General features: G+C 39.5%; 2 protein-coding genes across 4 annotated transcripts in view; one reads left to right on the top strand and one right to left on the bottom strand.

The window, feature by feature from the left end:
• The window catches only part of gpr34l (G protein-coupled receptor 34 like), a 219,521-nt gene that overhangs the window by 64,746 nt on the left and 137,048 nt on the right, over window positions 1-17,727 (bottom strand). The window lies entirely within an intron of this gene.
• gabrb4 (gamma-aminobutyric acid type A receptor subunit beta4) overlaps window positions 7,062-17,727 on the top strand; it is a 110,294-nt gene continuing 99,628 nt past the window's right edge. For both annotated transcript variants that reach the window (XM_017353011.4, XM_005173874.6), the window contains exons 1-2: window positions 7,062-8,281; window positions 13,043-13,137. In XM_017353011.4, the coding sequence (XP_017208500.1) occupies window positions 8,202-8,281; window positions 13,043-13,137 (175 nt within the window). In that variant the 5' untranslated portion in view covers window positions 7,062-8,201. The remainder of the gene's footprint in view (window positions 8,282-13,042; window positions 13,138-17,727) is intronic.

Genomic DNA, 17,727 nt, shown 5'->3' with positions numbered 1-17,727 from the left:
TAGTTGACAAATAGGCAGTAAAAACATGTTTTTTTGTAAAATAAATAAATAAATAAGAAAAGCATATAAATGTAGTTGTTTTTCTGTAATTTCTGTTTAATGGAGAGCAGATTTTCTAAACACATTTCTAAATATAATAGTTTTAGTAACTCATCTATAATAACTGGTTTATTTTATCTTTGCCATGATGACAGTAAACAATATTTGACCAGATATTTTTCAAAACACTTCTACACTGCAAAAAAGGCTTTTATTACTTAGATTTTTTTTGTCTTGTTTCTAGTCCAAATATCTGAAAATTCCTATATCAAGAAGAATTTTCTAGACAAGCAAAACATATTGTCTTGTTTTGAGAAATAACATGCCAATAATAAGTGAGTTTTTCCTTAAAACAAGCAAAATAATCTGCCATTGTCATATTATTTTGCTTGTTTTAAGGAAAAACTCACTTAAAATTGGCATATTATTTCTCAAAACGAGACAATATGTTTTGCTTGTCAAGAAAATGCTTCTTAATTTAAGAAATTTGAGATATTTAGACTAGAAACAAGACAAAAAAATCTAAGCAAGAAAAGCTTTTTTTGCAGTGTATGCAGCTTAAAGTGACATTTAAAGGCTTAACTAGGTTAATTAGGTTAATTAGGCAGGTTAGGGTAATTAGTCAAGTTATTGTATAACAATGGTTTGTTCTCTAGACTATCAAAAAATATATAGATTAAAGGGGCTAATAATATTGACCTTACAATGACTTAAAAAAAAATTAAAACTGCTTTTATTCTAGCTAAAATAAAACAAAAAAAAACTTTCTTCAGAAGAAAAAATATTATCAGACATACTGTGAAAATTCTCGTGCTCTGGTAAACATCTTTTGGGAAATATAAAAAAAAATAAAATAAATAAATTCAAGGGGAGGCTAATCATTCTGACTTTTTTATTTTACAATTATTTTTATTTATTTATTATTAATTACATTTTTTTAAAGAAAATATTTATTTACAGTCCAGTTTTCAGTTTAGTTCAGTGTGTGTTAAATTTCACTGCTGAAAGTCCAAACACTGAAGAGCAAATCCATCCATTTGCATGGATTCTCGACAAGTCTAGTGGTGACAAGGAACAAACTTCACCAATTGACGAAAGTGAAGGAAAAACCTCAAGAGCAACCAAGCTCTCAGTTGGTCATGACCATTTCTCCTCTGGCCAAACAGAGCTGCAGTCTAGGTGCCAGAGGCTGGAGAACTCTAGATATCTATCGTGGAGTATCTGCAGGTGTGAGTAGGTCACTGGCGAGAAATCAGGCCGGCCCACAGAATCATTTCAGAGACCCGTCTGTCACTGGGGTCTTTCAGGAATCAGTCTCATGCTCTCCACTTCTCCAGGACCACCACATCATCTGCTCAGGATACGGCCTGGTCCAGGATTATGGAGACCTCTAGAAGTCCTGTATGATTGACATCATTTCTTCACAGATCTTGAATCACATCAATGGCACTGCACAATCTCTAGAGGCCTTAGGATGAGTATCACCAGGTGGAAATAGAGAGAAAAGAAAACTCAAACTCAACTCTTTCCCTTTGCTAACCACAGAGCCACCGTGCCGCCCTCTTTCTGAACTTAAAATCCTAAAGATTTTGAACTGGTCAATCTGCCTAAACTGATTCCACATGCATTTACAAATAATAATAAAAAAAATCATCTTGCGCCTGCAGCCATGCTCTTCTATTGCTTGACTGTACAGCAATTTAGATTGAAGTAAGTGCGCATGCAGTAGTGTCAAAGGAGCACTGTCGTTTCCATTGTCATTATCCCAGTGGTCTTTAATATCATAGCTGTCATTCTAATTCATTAAAGCATCTAATGGCGTTTGGGCAGCCTGAAGCTCTTGCTAAAGTACCTTTTGCTTTAATGAGACTGCAAAGATGTCCTGCATCCAGCACAGGGTTGAGTACAGGGTGAAACTTTGGGTGCGTTCACACCTGCCTCGTTTATTCATTCATTCATTTTCTTGTCGGCTTAGTCCCTTTATTAATCCGGGGTCTCCACTGCGGTATGAACCGCCAACTTATCTAGCAAGTTTTTACGCAGCGGATGCCCTATCAGCCGCAACCCATCTCTGGGAAACATCCACACACACATTCACACACACACTCATACACTACGGACAATTTAGCCTACCCAATTCACCTGTACCGCATGTCTTTGGGCTGTGGGGGAAACCGGAGCACCCGGAGGAAACCCACGCGAAGGCAGGGAGAACATGCAAACTCCACACAGAAACACCAACTGAGCCGAGGTTCGAACCAGCGACCCAGCGACCTTCTTGCTGTGAGGCAACAGCACTACCTACTGCACCACTGCCTCGCCATCTTCCTCATTTAGTTTGGGTAAAATTTACCAAAGTTTGTTTGGGTTATTTTTGGATGTGGCTGATTTGGGCAGGTGTGTAAATGGTTAGCACTGTGGCCTCACAGCATGAAGGTTGCTGGTTTGAGCCCTGGCCGGGGTAGTTGGCATTTCTTTGTGGAGTTTGCATGTTCTCCCCATGTTGGCGTGAGTTTTCTCCGGGTGCTCCCGTTTCCCCCACAGTCCAAACACATGCGCTATAGGGGAATTGATTAACTAAATTGGCCGTGGTGTATGTCTGTGTATGGATGTTTCCCAGTACTGGGTTGCAGCTGGAAGGGTACTGTGGCGACCTCTGATGAATAAGGGATTAGGCCGAAGGAATATTAATGAATGAATTAATGAATGAGTGAACTAACTAACAAACAAACAAACAAACAAATTAATTGAGAAAATCTGAATTTGTTAATAACTTTACCTCAATCTGCAAGAGTTGTTCTCAGTATGTTTTCAACTGAACCCTGGAGAGGTTAATTTGTTGTAAGAATGGGAACTCTTTACTCTCTTTACTTTACTTTTACTCTTTACTCCTTTACTTTGTGAAGTGAGGAAATGTTGGAAACTATGGTGGAAAAGTATGGTAAAAAAAACACACACACACATCATGTTCCTATACTCCATATGGTGATGCAGACGTCTACAAAACCCAACAGGCGAACAAATCTACACTTGTTTTTATTAAAACAAATATAAATCTACAGATAAAAAATAATACTGCTAATAATATTAGCATTATACAACTGCAAATTGTCATATATAAACTGAAAAAGTCCTCCGAGATGAGGCATGGAGGCAGAGGTTTTTATATTTGTGTAGAAAATAATCATTTTTGTAACATTTTAATCCTTTAATTGTTTCCATATGTCAAGATATTTGTGTATTCAGCAGTGTGTAAGCGTTTGGACTTACATAGGTGCATAACTAACGTGCTCTGTGCTTGACTTTAGACCTGCTTTTAGTTGGTTAATGACGTGGTCTATTCAGTTCTTCAAAATACCAACGCACCAACAATGTGCCTTAACACACCTCTACTTCAGACCAGCACACCCAAGAGTCCACAAAGTGGCACAAATGTATTTGCTATTTAAATAACGTAATGCAAAACAGGACAATTACTGTTGCGCTGGTTTGAAAATAGCAACAAATTGCAAAAAAAAATCTGTTTCCTCCACCAAAAGTCCTAATGCTGTGTTCACACCAGACGCGGAACGCGCGGATAAATCGCGCTATTCATGCGTAAATTGCCGCGTGAACATTTGAGCTTACTCGCTTCATTCGCGCGTCAAATCCGCTTCATTCGCGCGTCAAATCCGCTTCATTCGCGTGTCAAATTCACTTCAAAACAGACGCGGATTCGCGTGATGGGCAGGGTTTCTGTCTGCCCGGTGACTCTAGCTTCATAGCTAAATGGCTAACATGTATTTTATTAAGAAAATAACAGTGTTTATTTGCTTTATGAAGACTGAAAAACAGCGTCGATACATTTAGAGGTGCATCCAGCTCTGTGAGCTCATAAACTCCTACAGAAACTGAACCTGGATGACGGAGACTTTCAGCGCTGCTTCTGTTTGATGACTTGTTGTCGGTGTCGCCTGGAGGATTTCCCCCGGAACACCATCAACAGGTTCTACGACACAATCACGCCCCCACAAGAGCAAGCTTCTGATTGGTTAACGCGGCGCGAATGTCCGCTAAAGTTCAGATTTTCGAACTCGAGAGATTCACGCGATACGCTCGTTACACGCGTCAAAATGCGCATAACGCAATTCGCCCTGCGCCTTTCGCGCAATTCACGTAATTTGCGCTGCGCCATTCGCGCGTATCGCGCCGCAGGATGTCTATTCGCGCGTTTGCATTGACTTAACATGTAAATCACTCGCGCTTGATGCGCGTTCCGCGTCTGGTTTGAACGCAACATGCATAAGACATGCGCTATCGGTGAACTGGGTGAGATAAAATTGTCCATAGTGTATGAGTGTGTATGGATGTTTCCCAGTACTGGGTTGCAGCGGTGCGACCTCTGAATAAGGGACTAAGCCGAAAGAAAATGAATGAATGAATGAATGAATGAATGAATGAATGAATGAATGAATGAATGAATGAATGAATGAATGAATGAATGAATGAAGGAGAAAATCTGAATTTGTAAATTTAAAACTAACTTGACCTCAATCTGAAAGAGTTGTTCTTAGTATGATTTCAACTGAACCCTGCAGAGGTAAAGTTGTAAAAATGGGAACCGCTGCGACATGCATTTTGGCATGAGAATTTTGGCAGGTCATGCACAAATGTGGAATTGTGAGGAGGTTCATAGTAGAGACACCCAGTATCAACAACCATCTTGAGTCTCAACCTACTTGTTTTCAGAATAAGGCTTGGTTGCAAGTTTCCCTCTCTTGTTTTAACCAGGGAAATCACTTACATCAGTGTAGATTCAGTCGACCCTTGGGTCTCTGGGATTAGCAGGACTTTACTTGTCCAAACACTGCTTCATTAGCTAATCATGTGATAAATTTGCTCCTCAAACATACAGACTGATTTATGCATATTTATTGTTGAACACAGAAGACGTATAGATGTTGAAAGCTCAGTTTTGAGGGCTTTGTGATTGCCATGTTTTAGAATTAAGACAGTTTTAGATAAACCTGGAGGCAAACCAAATGGAAAGTTAATTTAGGGTGACCACACAGCCTCTTACAGGCATTAGTAGCTCCGCCCTCTTTTGAAAAGAAACTCATTTGAATTTAATTCAACAATCACCAAAATGGCACAATTAGGATCAAAACCATGACATTCTGAAAACGTAGCCCCGCGGACATTTCTGGAGAACGCGATTTACGGGGCCGGAGGTACGTATGGCTGCATTTAGTTTTTCAAGCAAAAAAACTCTTCATGTTCACCGACTGACGGCTCACCTATGTGTGGAGGGCTTTTATCGCCGCAACCATTTTGTCCGGTTAGCTTGTCGTGTTATGTCAGCGGAGCGGAGGCCCGGGGGGAAGCCGGCTACGACGACCGGGTTCGATTCCAGGGGAGAGCGGTTCCAGAAATCAGGTAAGACAAAAAACAGAACCCAAAAAATAAAGCGAACGAGTTCATAACGGGGCGAGAATGCAATGAATTCCGAAAACTCGGTCAAAATCAGACATGGGCTTTTCTTTTTTTGGATGGCTTTTGTAAATCGTTGCTTGGGTTTAGGGAAGGTGGAGGAGGAGGGTGGGTCAGCCGATTGGCTGGCCGCCCAGTCAGCTGTTCAGTCATTCAGTCAGTCAAACAGACGGTGGCTCGACAGCGGCCACCGGCGGGTTTTTACACCAAGAACAGCGCGGGCGCGAAAACAAAAATTGTTTTATTTCACAATCTTCAGAAATGTCCACGGGGCTATGTTTCCACAATGAGCCTGGGTTGGTTTTATCAGCCTGATCTCTTAAGGAAACGTAACTATTTGACGTTTTGTCAGTTTAGTGGCTAATTCGTACGAATTCATACAAGTTCTGTCATACGGAAATATATACGATTTTAAAAAGGAGGCGTAGCACACAACCCCACCCCTAACCATAATTGGGTGATGAGCAAATCAAACTAAATTGTACGAATTAGATTGTTCAAATTCATACGAATTAGCCACTTAATCAAAAAGTTACGAATTGCCATGAGATTGCGTTGGTTTTATAGAGTTATAAAGCATTATCTGTGTGATAATTTACGCTGAAACTTCACACACACTAGGGACATCAGAGACTGATTTTACATCTTGTAACAAGGAGCATAATAGGACCCCTTTAATAAGTAATTCCTGCATGCGCTCTATAGTTGTTCTCCAGAACCTTGTCCATGGTCCTGAATCCATTCCTCTACATAAGAGCCACAACGTTGCTGTCCATGGTGCTAAATCATAGTCTTCAGATTCTTCAGGGGGATTTCTTCTGTCCAGAGGATGCATTAGTAGATAGACCAGAGAGTTACAGATATTGTATCGCATATAACCAATCCAGCGCTTCGGCCACTGCTAAGCACACATCAGAATCCGCTCCACATTACACCCGGTAAACATATGATCAGAAGTCAGGGGGTGTTCCTGATACAGCTCGCAATGCTTCATTACGCTAATCTTGTAAAGCGCAGCTGAACTGTTGCAGATAGCGCTGACGGGACCTCTATCTCCGCGCTTCACATCAGCGTTCCTCATGTTTCGGCGGGGACCATCAAGGAGCCCGCTGGGGGCCGAGGATGCCCACATCTCCAGCAAATGCAACGGAGAAGGTTGCCATTGAAACACCACTGCTCTGCATCACTGCTAGCATGGTTGCCTAGCAACTAGACAGCAGATGCCTGCATCCCTCATCTTCTGAGTGAAAATACATAGAGGGAGAGAGGGAGAGAGAGGGGGGAAAAGCACACCTCTCATCCGTAATATGCACAATCATTATTTTTGTGATTTAATTTGATCCTTAATCTCGATCTGATATCCACATCACTTGCATTTACTAGATCTATCGGAGTTAGTGTTTTGAGGGTGTGCGCGTGTGTATGTGTGTGTGTGTGTGTGCGCGTTTGAGCTGAAGAATGTGGCAAAGTGGGAGAAATGCATGAAAATGCGCCGGGAGACTCTCGCAGCATTTTAATAGGTTGCAGCGCGCGAGCCGACAAGTGCAGACATCATTCCTCCGCGAGACGAGCGCGTGGACAGACTGCCTTTCCTCTTTAGTTCGCTTTCGCTTTTTATTTTTTTCCCCCTCAACAAGCACCGGCATTTTACTCCGCGCGTTCAAGAGGGGACCATGTCCTGCTCTCTCCTTTTGAAACCCGAGCGCGTCCGTCGGATGCTTTGCTTCCACTCTTGATTATTATTATTTCTCTCTCTCTCTCTCTCGGTTCCTGGAGGTGCTCTTGCAATTGAAGTGTGTCATAATTTGCTCCGAACAAGAGATGGGGGATTCAATCGAGAGATAAAGAGGGGGCTTTTCCAGCAAACCAACAGCCAAATTGGACATTTAAACGCGTTTTATTGAGATACGAACACACGTCGTGCGCCTTTTTTCCCTTTTTTTATGATTTTATCTTGTGTTTCCTACGAGGTTGTAGTGTAGTCTACGAGCTCTGACGTCTGCATCAGATATTCTCTGCTGCATTTCTTTAAATGTGCATCTTTTCTCCCTAGTGACTTTGAGAGGAACATCTCGACCATCAGCAGCAGGGGTTGCAGATTTCTGATTTTGCTTCACCTCCAACCTCTATAGCTGAGTTGGATTAAATACAAATATCTGATACTGTGGAGCAACCCCCCTCTTTGAAGGAGCATCATGGCTTGTCCGCAGCTTTGGACCTGGAAGCTGCGACGACAGGTGTAGAACAAGACTGACTCTCATCCATCTTTTTTTTTTTTTTATTTATTTTATTTTCATCATCATTATTTTTCCTCCATGGTTTGGTCGATGAAGACTTCCCAGCACTTTTTCCAGAAGTCCAGCTGAGAGAGATGTCTGATCTTCTGGTGTTGATCGAGGGGGTCTCTGACCTGCACGGATTTTCATAGCTGACGACAAAACAAGCTGGGACCCGCGTTTAATATTTTTATTTTTGGTTATTTTTTATTTATTTTTTATTTATTTTTTTGTGGCTGTTGTTGCAGGGCCATCGCAAATGTGTGCACTGGTGCTTTGATTTCAAGTCATCCATTTGGCCTTTTCCCACTCCCATCACCCTTCTGTTGGATTCTTTTGATTTTTTCTCCCCTTTTTTACATCAGTTTGGAGCACAGGCGGCTGGATTACTGAAACAGAATTAACGGATTTGTGGAAATGTTGGGTCCTCAAGAAGACAAATTATGTGGAATTGTTTCTGCTCTGGCGGCTTTGTCCTTTGTCTGCTTTGCACAAAGGTAAGAAAATGAAAATATTGGTGTAAATCTGGCTGTGGGGTTAAATTAAGGAACGCACAGATTTATAAAACCCGAAGAGACGCACAGAACAATCACTAATAAGAGAACATCATATGTTTTTATTTATTTATTTATTTATTTCTATGTCCATTTTTACCTGGATAAACAGTCCAAGTGTGTGTGTGTGTGTGCGTGTGTGTGCAGTGTCTAATAGAGAGAGAGGGGGGGGGGGGGGGGGAGAGAGAGAGAGGGGGAATCATATGTGTGAGAAACATGCTCATATCGATTCTGTGTATGCGCATACAGGCCTAATATTATCACTAATAATATCAAAACTATATATTTTTTTCCTTTACCGCTTGTATACACAGCCTACATAAATATATAAAAAATAATTTTCGCATCATATTTAACAACAGATTAATCACTTAATTAATTATTGATATAAATATGTACATATTCCTCACTTAGCATTTCAATTTAGGACCATTCTGGACTTCTTAATTAAAATCGGGTCAGTGTTTTGAATAATGTTGAGGCGACCCTCGCGTCTTCACACTACAGTCTGCTTTGCAGCCAATATATTGTGGATTCAACGATCCACTGAGTGAAATACTAATATACAAATGATCAATGCTTCTCTTCTGGTCCACCCCCACCCTTGGCACCGTGTCTCTGGCGTTATAAGAGATCCATCATCACTCAGCCAATAAGAATAAAAACGACGACGCCTATTCAGTCAATAATGCTTAATGGCATGTGTTCACCGCTGATCACTGAGCTGCGACGTGGATTTGAAGTCTTTTCGTCTCATATATTTATTTTGCATCACATATTGTGTGCATCTGGAACACCTGTAAGACAAATGAGAGGGCTTATTAAATGGTGCTTTCACTCACCACGCTAAGGATTTCATTAAAAAGCGCTGAAATCTCTTTGAAATCAACGCTAGTTCTGGCCTGAAAGCCTTTGCCTTCCATTTTGGCGTTTTACTATTTTCATTTCAGTTCAGTGCGCATGGCTGTGGTGTGCTTATTTTATTTATTTATTTATTTATTTATTTATTTATTTATTTATTTATTTATTTATTTATTCCTCCTTCAGATGCGTTAGCCACAATAAGCTTTTATTTGTCAATTATACACTGCGATTTTTGTCTTGATGGTAGTTCAGACATCTAAACATTGTTAAATCAAGAATCACTTACTAGAACCGTACAGAACTGTGTATTTTTGACACAAATGAGTCGAAAGTAAGAGTTTATTTATTAGAACAAGCCTCATATGCCAGTGGTGCAAGATAAATAATTATATTTTAAACAGAAAACAAGGTTTATTTATTTTCCCCATTGCCTGATGATTTAGCTTGTTTAAAAAAAAAAAAAAAAACACTTAATTGTTGGCTTTCTTGGTTAAATATTTCATGTGTACTAAAAAAAAGACCCAAAAAGAAAGATGTGATATACTTTTTTTCCTAAAATATGCTATTAAATATGCTTTTTCAAAACTTTATAGACCCTGAAACCCCACACTTAGAGCTTTAAACCCCCGTATTTAAATGGTGTGTATCTACAATATATATAAATATATATATAAATATATATATATATATATATATATATATATATATATATATATATATATATATATATATATATATATATATATATATATATATATATAACATAGTTTTTTTTGCAATTTATATGCAGCAATATGACAAACATTAAGACGCTTATTTAAAAAAAAATTTGAAAGATTATTTCTGAAAACAAAACAGTATTTACATAATTTCAGTAGTCTAGAAATTGTTTAATATGTAATTTATATATGTCTGAAATATGATAATAAATATGTTTTTTTTTTTTTTGCATTTTTGTTGTATAGAAAGTGCTTTCTTGATTTAATATTTTTTATAGATTTGTACCAAATTTTTTTCCCTCTTTTTTATTTCAGTATACTACCAAAATAAGCTATTAAATATGTTTTTTTTTTTTTTTACTTCAGACCCCCATACTAATAGCTAGGGTTCCCCAGCACTTAAACCGTGTGTATCTACAGTATGTATACCCAGTTGAAGCCCCCCTGTTTATTTTTTCCCCAATTTATGTTTAACAGAGAGCAGAATTTTTTCAGCACATTTCTAAACATAATAGTTTTAATAACTCATTTCTAATAACTGATTTGTTTTCTCTTTGCCATGATGACAGCACACAATATTTGACTAGATATTTAGGCAAGTTATGGTAATTAGGCAAGTTATTGTATAACGATGTTTTGTTCTGTAGACTTTTGAGAAAGTATATCTCAAATATGGCTTAAAGAGGCTAATAATTTTGTCCTTAAAATTGTTTTAAAAAAATGCTTTCCTTCTAGCCGAAATAAAACAAATAAGACTCTCTCCAGAAGAAAAAATATTATCAGACATACTGTGAACATTCCCTTGCTCTGCTAAACATCATTTGAAAATTATTAAAAGAGTGGGAAAAAATTAAGGGGCGGGGGATGGGGGGCTAATAATTCTGACTTAACTGTATTCCAAAATATGCTAGGTTTTTGCAACTTTATAGACCCTAAACCCACACATTTACACTGAAAAAATGCTTTCATTCATCCAATAAAAAGGGTAATGGTTTCACATCTAAATTAGAGCACTTGAGCCATTGAGAAATAAATCATTTGCCTTAATATTTAGTCCATGAAAGTACTAAGCATATTGAGCTTCTGTTTAATATGCGTGCACTGAGTAACCTTTAAATTTTACATAATTGAGTTTTTCATCAAAAACAGTTATATTTTTAGGATTTTTAGAGATTCAACATTATTATAAGACATATTTTTTCCTCTTTTGTATTTTAATGTATCACCAAAATATTCTAATTAATAGTAATAAATAAATATTTTATGTTTATAAATAATTTATAAATAAATAGGATTTTTTGCAACTTTATAGACCCTGAAACCCTCACACTTTCAACTTGGGATCCCCAGTACTTAAACTGTGTCTATCTACAGTAAATGTGTTCATAAATAACATCAAACATTATTTTATGCATCAATAAGACACCCATTAAGTCTTCTATAAACCGAAAACAGTTGTGTTTGAATGAGCTGGCATTTTGTGCTTGACATTTTATGTATTTATTAATTATTATACGTGTGGCTTTAAAGACCCCAGACTTACAGTATAGAATATTTCACTCTCTTTCTGAACAACCATCTACTATAATCTATACATGTTCTTCTAAAATGTTGATGATGTAGAGGGAATATGTTACGTGCCGACTATAACTCCTTACAGTCCCAGGACCCCAAAGTAAAAAAAAAAAAAGACTCGTACATTAAATATGAAATATTAAACTGACTGAACTGTTGAGCTCTGAACTTTCATGCTAATCTTTGTGGCTAAATGTATATTTTAGCCAAATCTGAAAATGACGTCATCATTTAGTCAACATATCTGTAACCATTGACTTCCATAGTATTTGTTTTTGTTAGTATGGAAGTCAATGGTTTACAGTTTCTCACATTCTTTAAAGTATCTTCTTTTGTGTTTGACAGTATTTACTCACACTCATGCGATTCAAAAACCTTATGAGTTTCTTTCTTCTGAGTACATGCTCATTTATTTTGGGGTGAACTGCCCTTTTAAGGTTAGCTTTATCAACATGCATTTTTTTTGAAGAAGAAGAAGAAGAAGTGTGAATAATTCAATGGCATAGATTTATGCTAATGATTATGTGGTGGTTGCATTGATCTAGAGAAGTTCAGCCAAACATTGAAGAACAGAAACAGAATCCACAAAGTTCACACTGAAAATGTGTTTTTATTTTATTTAGAGGTTTCATTTAGTTTCTAATAACTAATATTATCAGAAAATTCTTCAATTAAGGAATTTTTTAGACAAGTGAAAGATTTTGTCTTGCTTTCAGAAAGATTTTGTCTTGCTTTTCTTTTTTTTTTTTACTTAAAACAAGACAAATAATCTGCCAATGGGGTAGAAGAAGTCAATTTGCTTTACGATTGTTTTGTTTACCCTCACTGGCCACTTTATTAGGTACACCTTACTGGTTCCAGCTCAGACTCTCTTTTGCCTTCAGAACTGCCTTCATGGCATAGATTCAACAAGCTACTGGAAATATTCCTCAGAGATTGACATCTCCAATATTGACTTGATAGCATCACGCAGATCTGGTGACTGTGGAGGCCATTTGAGTACAGTGAACTCATTGTCACGTTCATGAAGCCAGTCTGAGATGATTGAGCTTTATGACATGGTGTGTTATCCTGCTGGAAGTAGCCATCAGAAGATGGAGACACTGTGCTCATAAAGGGATGGACATGGTCAGCAGCAATACTCAGGTAGGCTGTGGTGTTGATGCTCAATTGGTACTAATGAACCCAAAGTGTGCCAAGAAAATCTCCCCCACACCATTACACCACCACTACCAGCCTGAACCATTGATACAAGGCAGGATAGATTCATACTTTCATGTTGTCAATGCCAAATTCTGACCCGACCATGCGAATGTGGCAGCGGAATTCGAGACTTATTAGACTAGGAAACGTTTTACCAATCGTCTATTGTCCAATTTTGGTGAGCCTGGCCCTTTTCCTCTGGCATCAACAAGGCATTTGCACCCACAGAACTGCCACTCACTGGATATTTTATTTTTTCGGATTCTTGTAAATCCTAAAGATGGTTGTGTGTGAAAATCCCAGTATTTCAATGTAAAGTGCTGTTATTTCTCTCCTATTCCAGCTCCTCCACTGGAAGTACCGGAATATCTGTGGCCAAGACCACGGTGGACAAATTACTGAAGGGGTATGACATCCGTCTCCGGCCAGACTTTGGAGGTACACATCATCTTTTCTTTAAACATAGAGTTACCTTACTATCATTGTTTATCTGGAGTAAACAGTGACCGGAGTATACCGTCTTGCAGCAATTCTAAAGCATTGGATATCCGATCATAAAAGTCCTGCTTCTGAAAGTTTCTCACGATGTGGTGCTTTTTGTTTTATGTTAAAGGTCTAGTGTGCTCCAGATACAAAACTGATCTAAACATGTAAAGCTTGCAGTTTGTCACTTCCGCCTAAATGGATTAACGTTTTTTTTTTTTTATGTCACCTCATACTTCAGTTACTCATCAAATCTTCCGACCAATCACATGCTCTCTAGTAACCGACATGCCCCGCCCCCTTCTTCTCATTAGCTTTTCATTTAATGCCTTTGAACTTAATCTCTCTCGCAGAGCTGTGGTAAAACTAAACACTATTAGGTATTTTTATAAAGGGGAGGGGCTACTCTACGCCCCGCCCTCTTTATTTTTCAATTGAAATGACATCAAACATCGAATAAAGGAAATGCATATTATAAAGCACTTCATGGGAAAATAAAAACGGTCTCATGTCAAGACTTTACATGAAGTGACAGTATGAAGAGAGAACAGTTTCAAGAAATTTCTGAAACACCTCATGGTTTAATAACGTCAGTTTCAAGGTTAGGCACATTGTACGAAAATATATATGTGTTTATATATTCGTCTTAGGGCATTTTATTCTTCTTTTTTTAAGTCTCTTTTCAATTTTGCAGTAATACGCTGGTATAACACTTTGAGAATGACAAGTAAAAACAGGCTACCAAAGATTTCGGGCACAATCTTTACAGCATTGGCCATGTGTATGAGGTACAAGTCATGCAGAGGGCTACGGCCATTTAAGCAGATGAGAACAACCTTCTTTATTCTAAGTTTTGTCTCCTGGTATCAGGCAGAAGGTCAGTGCTTAATTTGTGAACTGCGAGGTCCCGGAACAGATCGGGGTAACTGATCCCACATGATACCCGAGGATGTAGAGGTGTCACAGGGGTGGGGTGGGGTAGCAGGGCTGTGGATGGTGGAGGGGTGTCACAGACGTACTGTAAGTTAAGAGCCAGGCGGCGGGTGGGGTTTGGGGGTTGGTGGTGGTGTTGGTTATTGGTTGGAAAGTGAAAAGGGTTGGGGAGGCGTGGAAGTAAAAGTAAACAGCGGACAAGAGAGGAGAGCGGCTGAGGAAGGGGGGTTGGTAAAATTAGGTGCCGGACCCGGCATGTTCTGGCAAAAATTAAGCCCTGGAGAAGGTATACTATGTTCAGATGGGCTAGAACCAACAGATATTTGCATGCATTTGTTCCACCTGCAGTTGGGTTACTTAACAAGCTTCACGCTGTACTTGCTCATATACAGTTGAAGTCAGAATTATTAGCCCCCCTCCGAATTTTATTTTATTTTTTAAATATTTTCCAAATGATGTTTAACAGAGCAAGGAAATGTTCACAGTATGTCTGATAATATTTTTTCTTCTGGAAAACGTCTTATTTGATTTATTTCGGCTAGAATTAAAGCAGCTTTTAATTTTTTAAACACCATTTTAAGGTCAAAATTAAAATTAAAAAGCTATTTTTTTCACTTGTCTACAGAGCAAACCATCGTTACATAATAACTTGCCTAATTATTCTAGCCTGCCTAGTTAACCTAGTTAATCCTTTAAATGTCACATTAAGCTGAATACTAGTGTCTCGATTAATATCTAGTGTAATATTATGTACAATATTAGACAATAATTCAGCTGTACATTGGATATTCCTGTTCCTGAACATGTTTTAATTGGTAATTTTTTAATTAATATTTCACTTGATCCTGACTGATTTCATAGTTTACTGCTATTTCTATATTTGTGTTGATCTGTGTTGGGGGTTGCTGCTAACCAAATTGCCCCTCGGGGACAATCCAATCCAATCTAGTTATTAAAACTGTAAGGCAACTTGCTGCAGAGCTTTTTAAGTTGGCTCACAGTGGGTTAAAAGTTGAGTCAACTCATAAAAGCCTTAGGCTGCTTTCACCCCTGTGAATCGATTCAGTTGTCCTGAAACAGGGATTAAAATTGTTACATTGTTGCTCTTTGCGCTTGGAGCGGTTCGCTTTCACACGGCAACGTTTCTAAACGGACCAAAAGAGCTAAAACAAATCACGTGTGAGTAAACTCTCCTCACCTTGGTCAGAGTTTCATGGTTTATTTTGAGTCCCGCTGAGCTGTCAGGGGGGTGGTAGTGGTTTGGTGGTGTTTGACCGGGTACGTGCGACGTGTCTGAACAGCGAGGATGGATGCGGTGGGGAGGGTGCGCGACGTATTTGAGGACTGGAAGGGAGACGCGCGAATTCCGTGAGATTATCACTCGTTTGCGGGCATCCTGGAGTCTCTGTGTATTTGCGGGAGACTCACGCAACTTCCGGGAGACTTGGGATGTCTGGAATGAACTCCTGCCCTACTCATAATTCTCTCTTCATATAGCCGTATGCCTGTTACATATCCATAATACACTGTGATATAACCGGGCTGGGATCGTTTGCTTTCTTACCACAATCAATCCGCTCCAGAGTTTGTTTCAATTAAGCCGAGACCCCCTCATTCAAGCGTGTTCGGAGCGATTGTTTTGGCTTGGATCTGAGTGCGATGGGGTATATGCTGATACACTTCCGGTGACCTGTTATCGTGAATTTTTTTTTTTTTTATACTGCTCCTTTAACGGCATCGATGTTGTAATGTAATTCAAATACAATCAGTTAAACAGACTTTGGCATCCATTTAGTTGCTCAAGCGTAAAACAAGACAAAAAGCCGTTTGCTCGCACGCGACCGTCAGAATCGGCAGGCTAGCGCAGAAGCTCCATTGAATATACTGGGGTAAAATAAATGCTTATTATAAAGATGGCGGGGAAATTGTCATTTAATGCAGTGCCTCCTGGACAATCTGAGACCCACTTTATATCGGATATCATTCAGCTAGTGGAGATCGCTGATTTTGAAAGAAAACAGATCTTAAACGCGCAGATTTCGCATTGGCATACAATTCGCTGGAAACGATTAACCCTGATTACTGGCAAATTAAAAGTCCTATTAGCATGCTTCAGCATATACTGTATTGATGAATTCACATATGCCAAATAAATCGTGCTAACAGGGCAAATGAGAACAAAAGTCTGCGTGTAAAAGCACCCTTACAATACTGTTAGCTTAAATCAAACCCAGGCTCACTGTGGAAACGTAGTCCCGCGGACGTTTCTGGAGACTGCGGAATACGTCCCGGTGGGTACGTACGGCTGCAGTTTTTGTTTTTGCAAATCCACGAGAGGCCGCTGTTGTTTTTTGCACCTCAGACGCCTCTTGCGAGTGCGGTTCGCGACCGCGCTGTTTTTGTGTGAACCCACCAGAGGCTGCTGTTCGACTGACCGGATGATTGACTGGCCAATCGGCCGACCCGCCCTCCTTCTTCCCTGAACCCAACCGATTTAACCGATCAACCCGCCCGCCCGCTCGCTTTCCTAAACCCGAGCAACAGTTTACAAAAGCCGTCCAAAAAAATAAAAGCCCCGAAAAGCTACCGCGTTTTCGTATTTCACCGCGTTCTCACCCTGTCACGAAACTCGTTCACTTAATTTTTGGGATTCTGTTTTTGTCTTACCTGATTGCTGGAACCGCTCTTCCCCGGACTCGAAACCGGTCGCCGTGGTCAACTCCTCTCTGCATCTCAAGCCTGCCAACGTACACGGTGAGCTGAGTGGACAAACGGGTTGCAGCAGGGAAGCCCTCCACAAGGAGGTAAGGCAAGCGCGAAAGGGAACAGCGTCACACCGCCCCGCAGTGTTCGCTTGAAAAAAATAAATGCAGCCGTACATACCCCCCGGGACATATTCCGCTGTCTCCAGAAACGTCCGCGGGACTACGTTTTTAGAATGAGCTTGGGTTGCTTAAATCCCTGTTTATCTGGAGTAAAAGGTGACAGGAGTATATAGTCTTACAACTTCTTTCTGCGCTGGACATCAGATCATAAATGCGTCTGAATGTTTTCATTATTTTGGGTTTATTTGTGTTATTTTAAAGTCCTTAGTCACACTTTACAATGAGGTTTCATCAGTTAATGTATTTAATAACACAGATTAAGTATGAACGATACTTGTACAGCATTTATTAACATTTACTAATGCATTAAACTTAACTTGAGTCAAGTGTAAGGTGACACGGTGGCACAGTGGGTAGCACGATCGCCTCACAGCAATAAGGTCACTGGTTAGAGCCTCGGTCGGGCAAGTCGGCATTTCTGTGTGGAGTTTGCATGTTCTCCCTGTGTTGGTGTGGGTTTCCCCCACAAGTCCAAAGACATATGGTACAGGTGAATTGGGTAGGCTAAAATGGCGTAGTGTATGTATGTGAATGAGTGTGTGTGGGTGTTTCCCAGTAATGGGTTGCGGCTGGAAGGGCATCCGCTGTGTAAAACATATGCTGGATAAGTTGGTGGTTCATTCCGCTGTGGCAGCCCCTGATTACTAAAGAAACTAAGCCGAAATGAAAATAAATGAATGAATGAGTCAAGAGCAGTTCTTGGGTTTAAAATTGAGTCAACTGTTTG

Source organism: Danio rerio, chromosome 21 (assembly GCF_049306965.1).
Source record: "Danio rerio strain Tuebingen ecotype United States chromosome 21, GRCz12tu, whole genome shotgun sequence".
Taxonomy (NCBI): domain Eukaryota; kingdom Metazoa; phylum Chordata; class Actinopteri; order Cypriniformes; family Danionidae; genus Danio; species Danio rerio.
The sequence above is the reverse complement of the archived record's forward strand: the minus strand, read 5'-3'. Positions and strand labels throughout refer to the sequence as shown.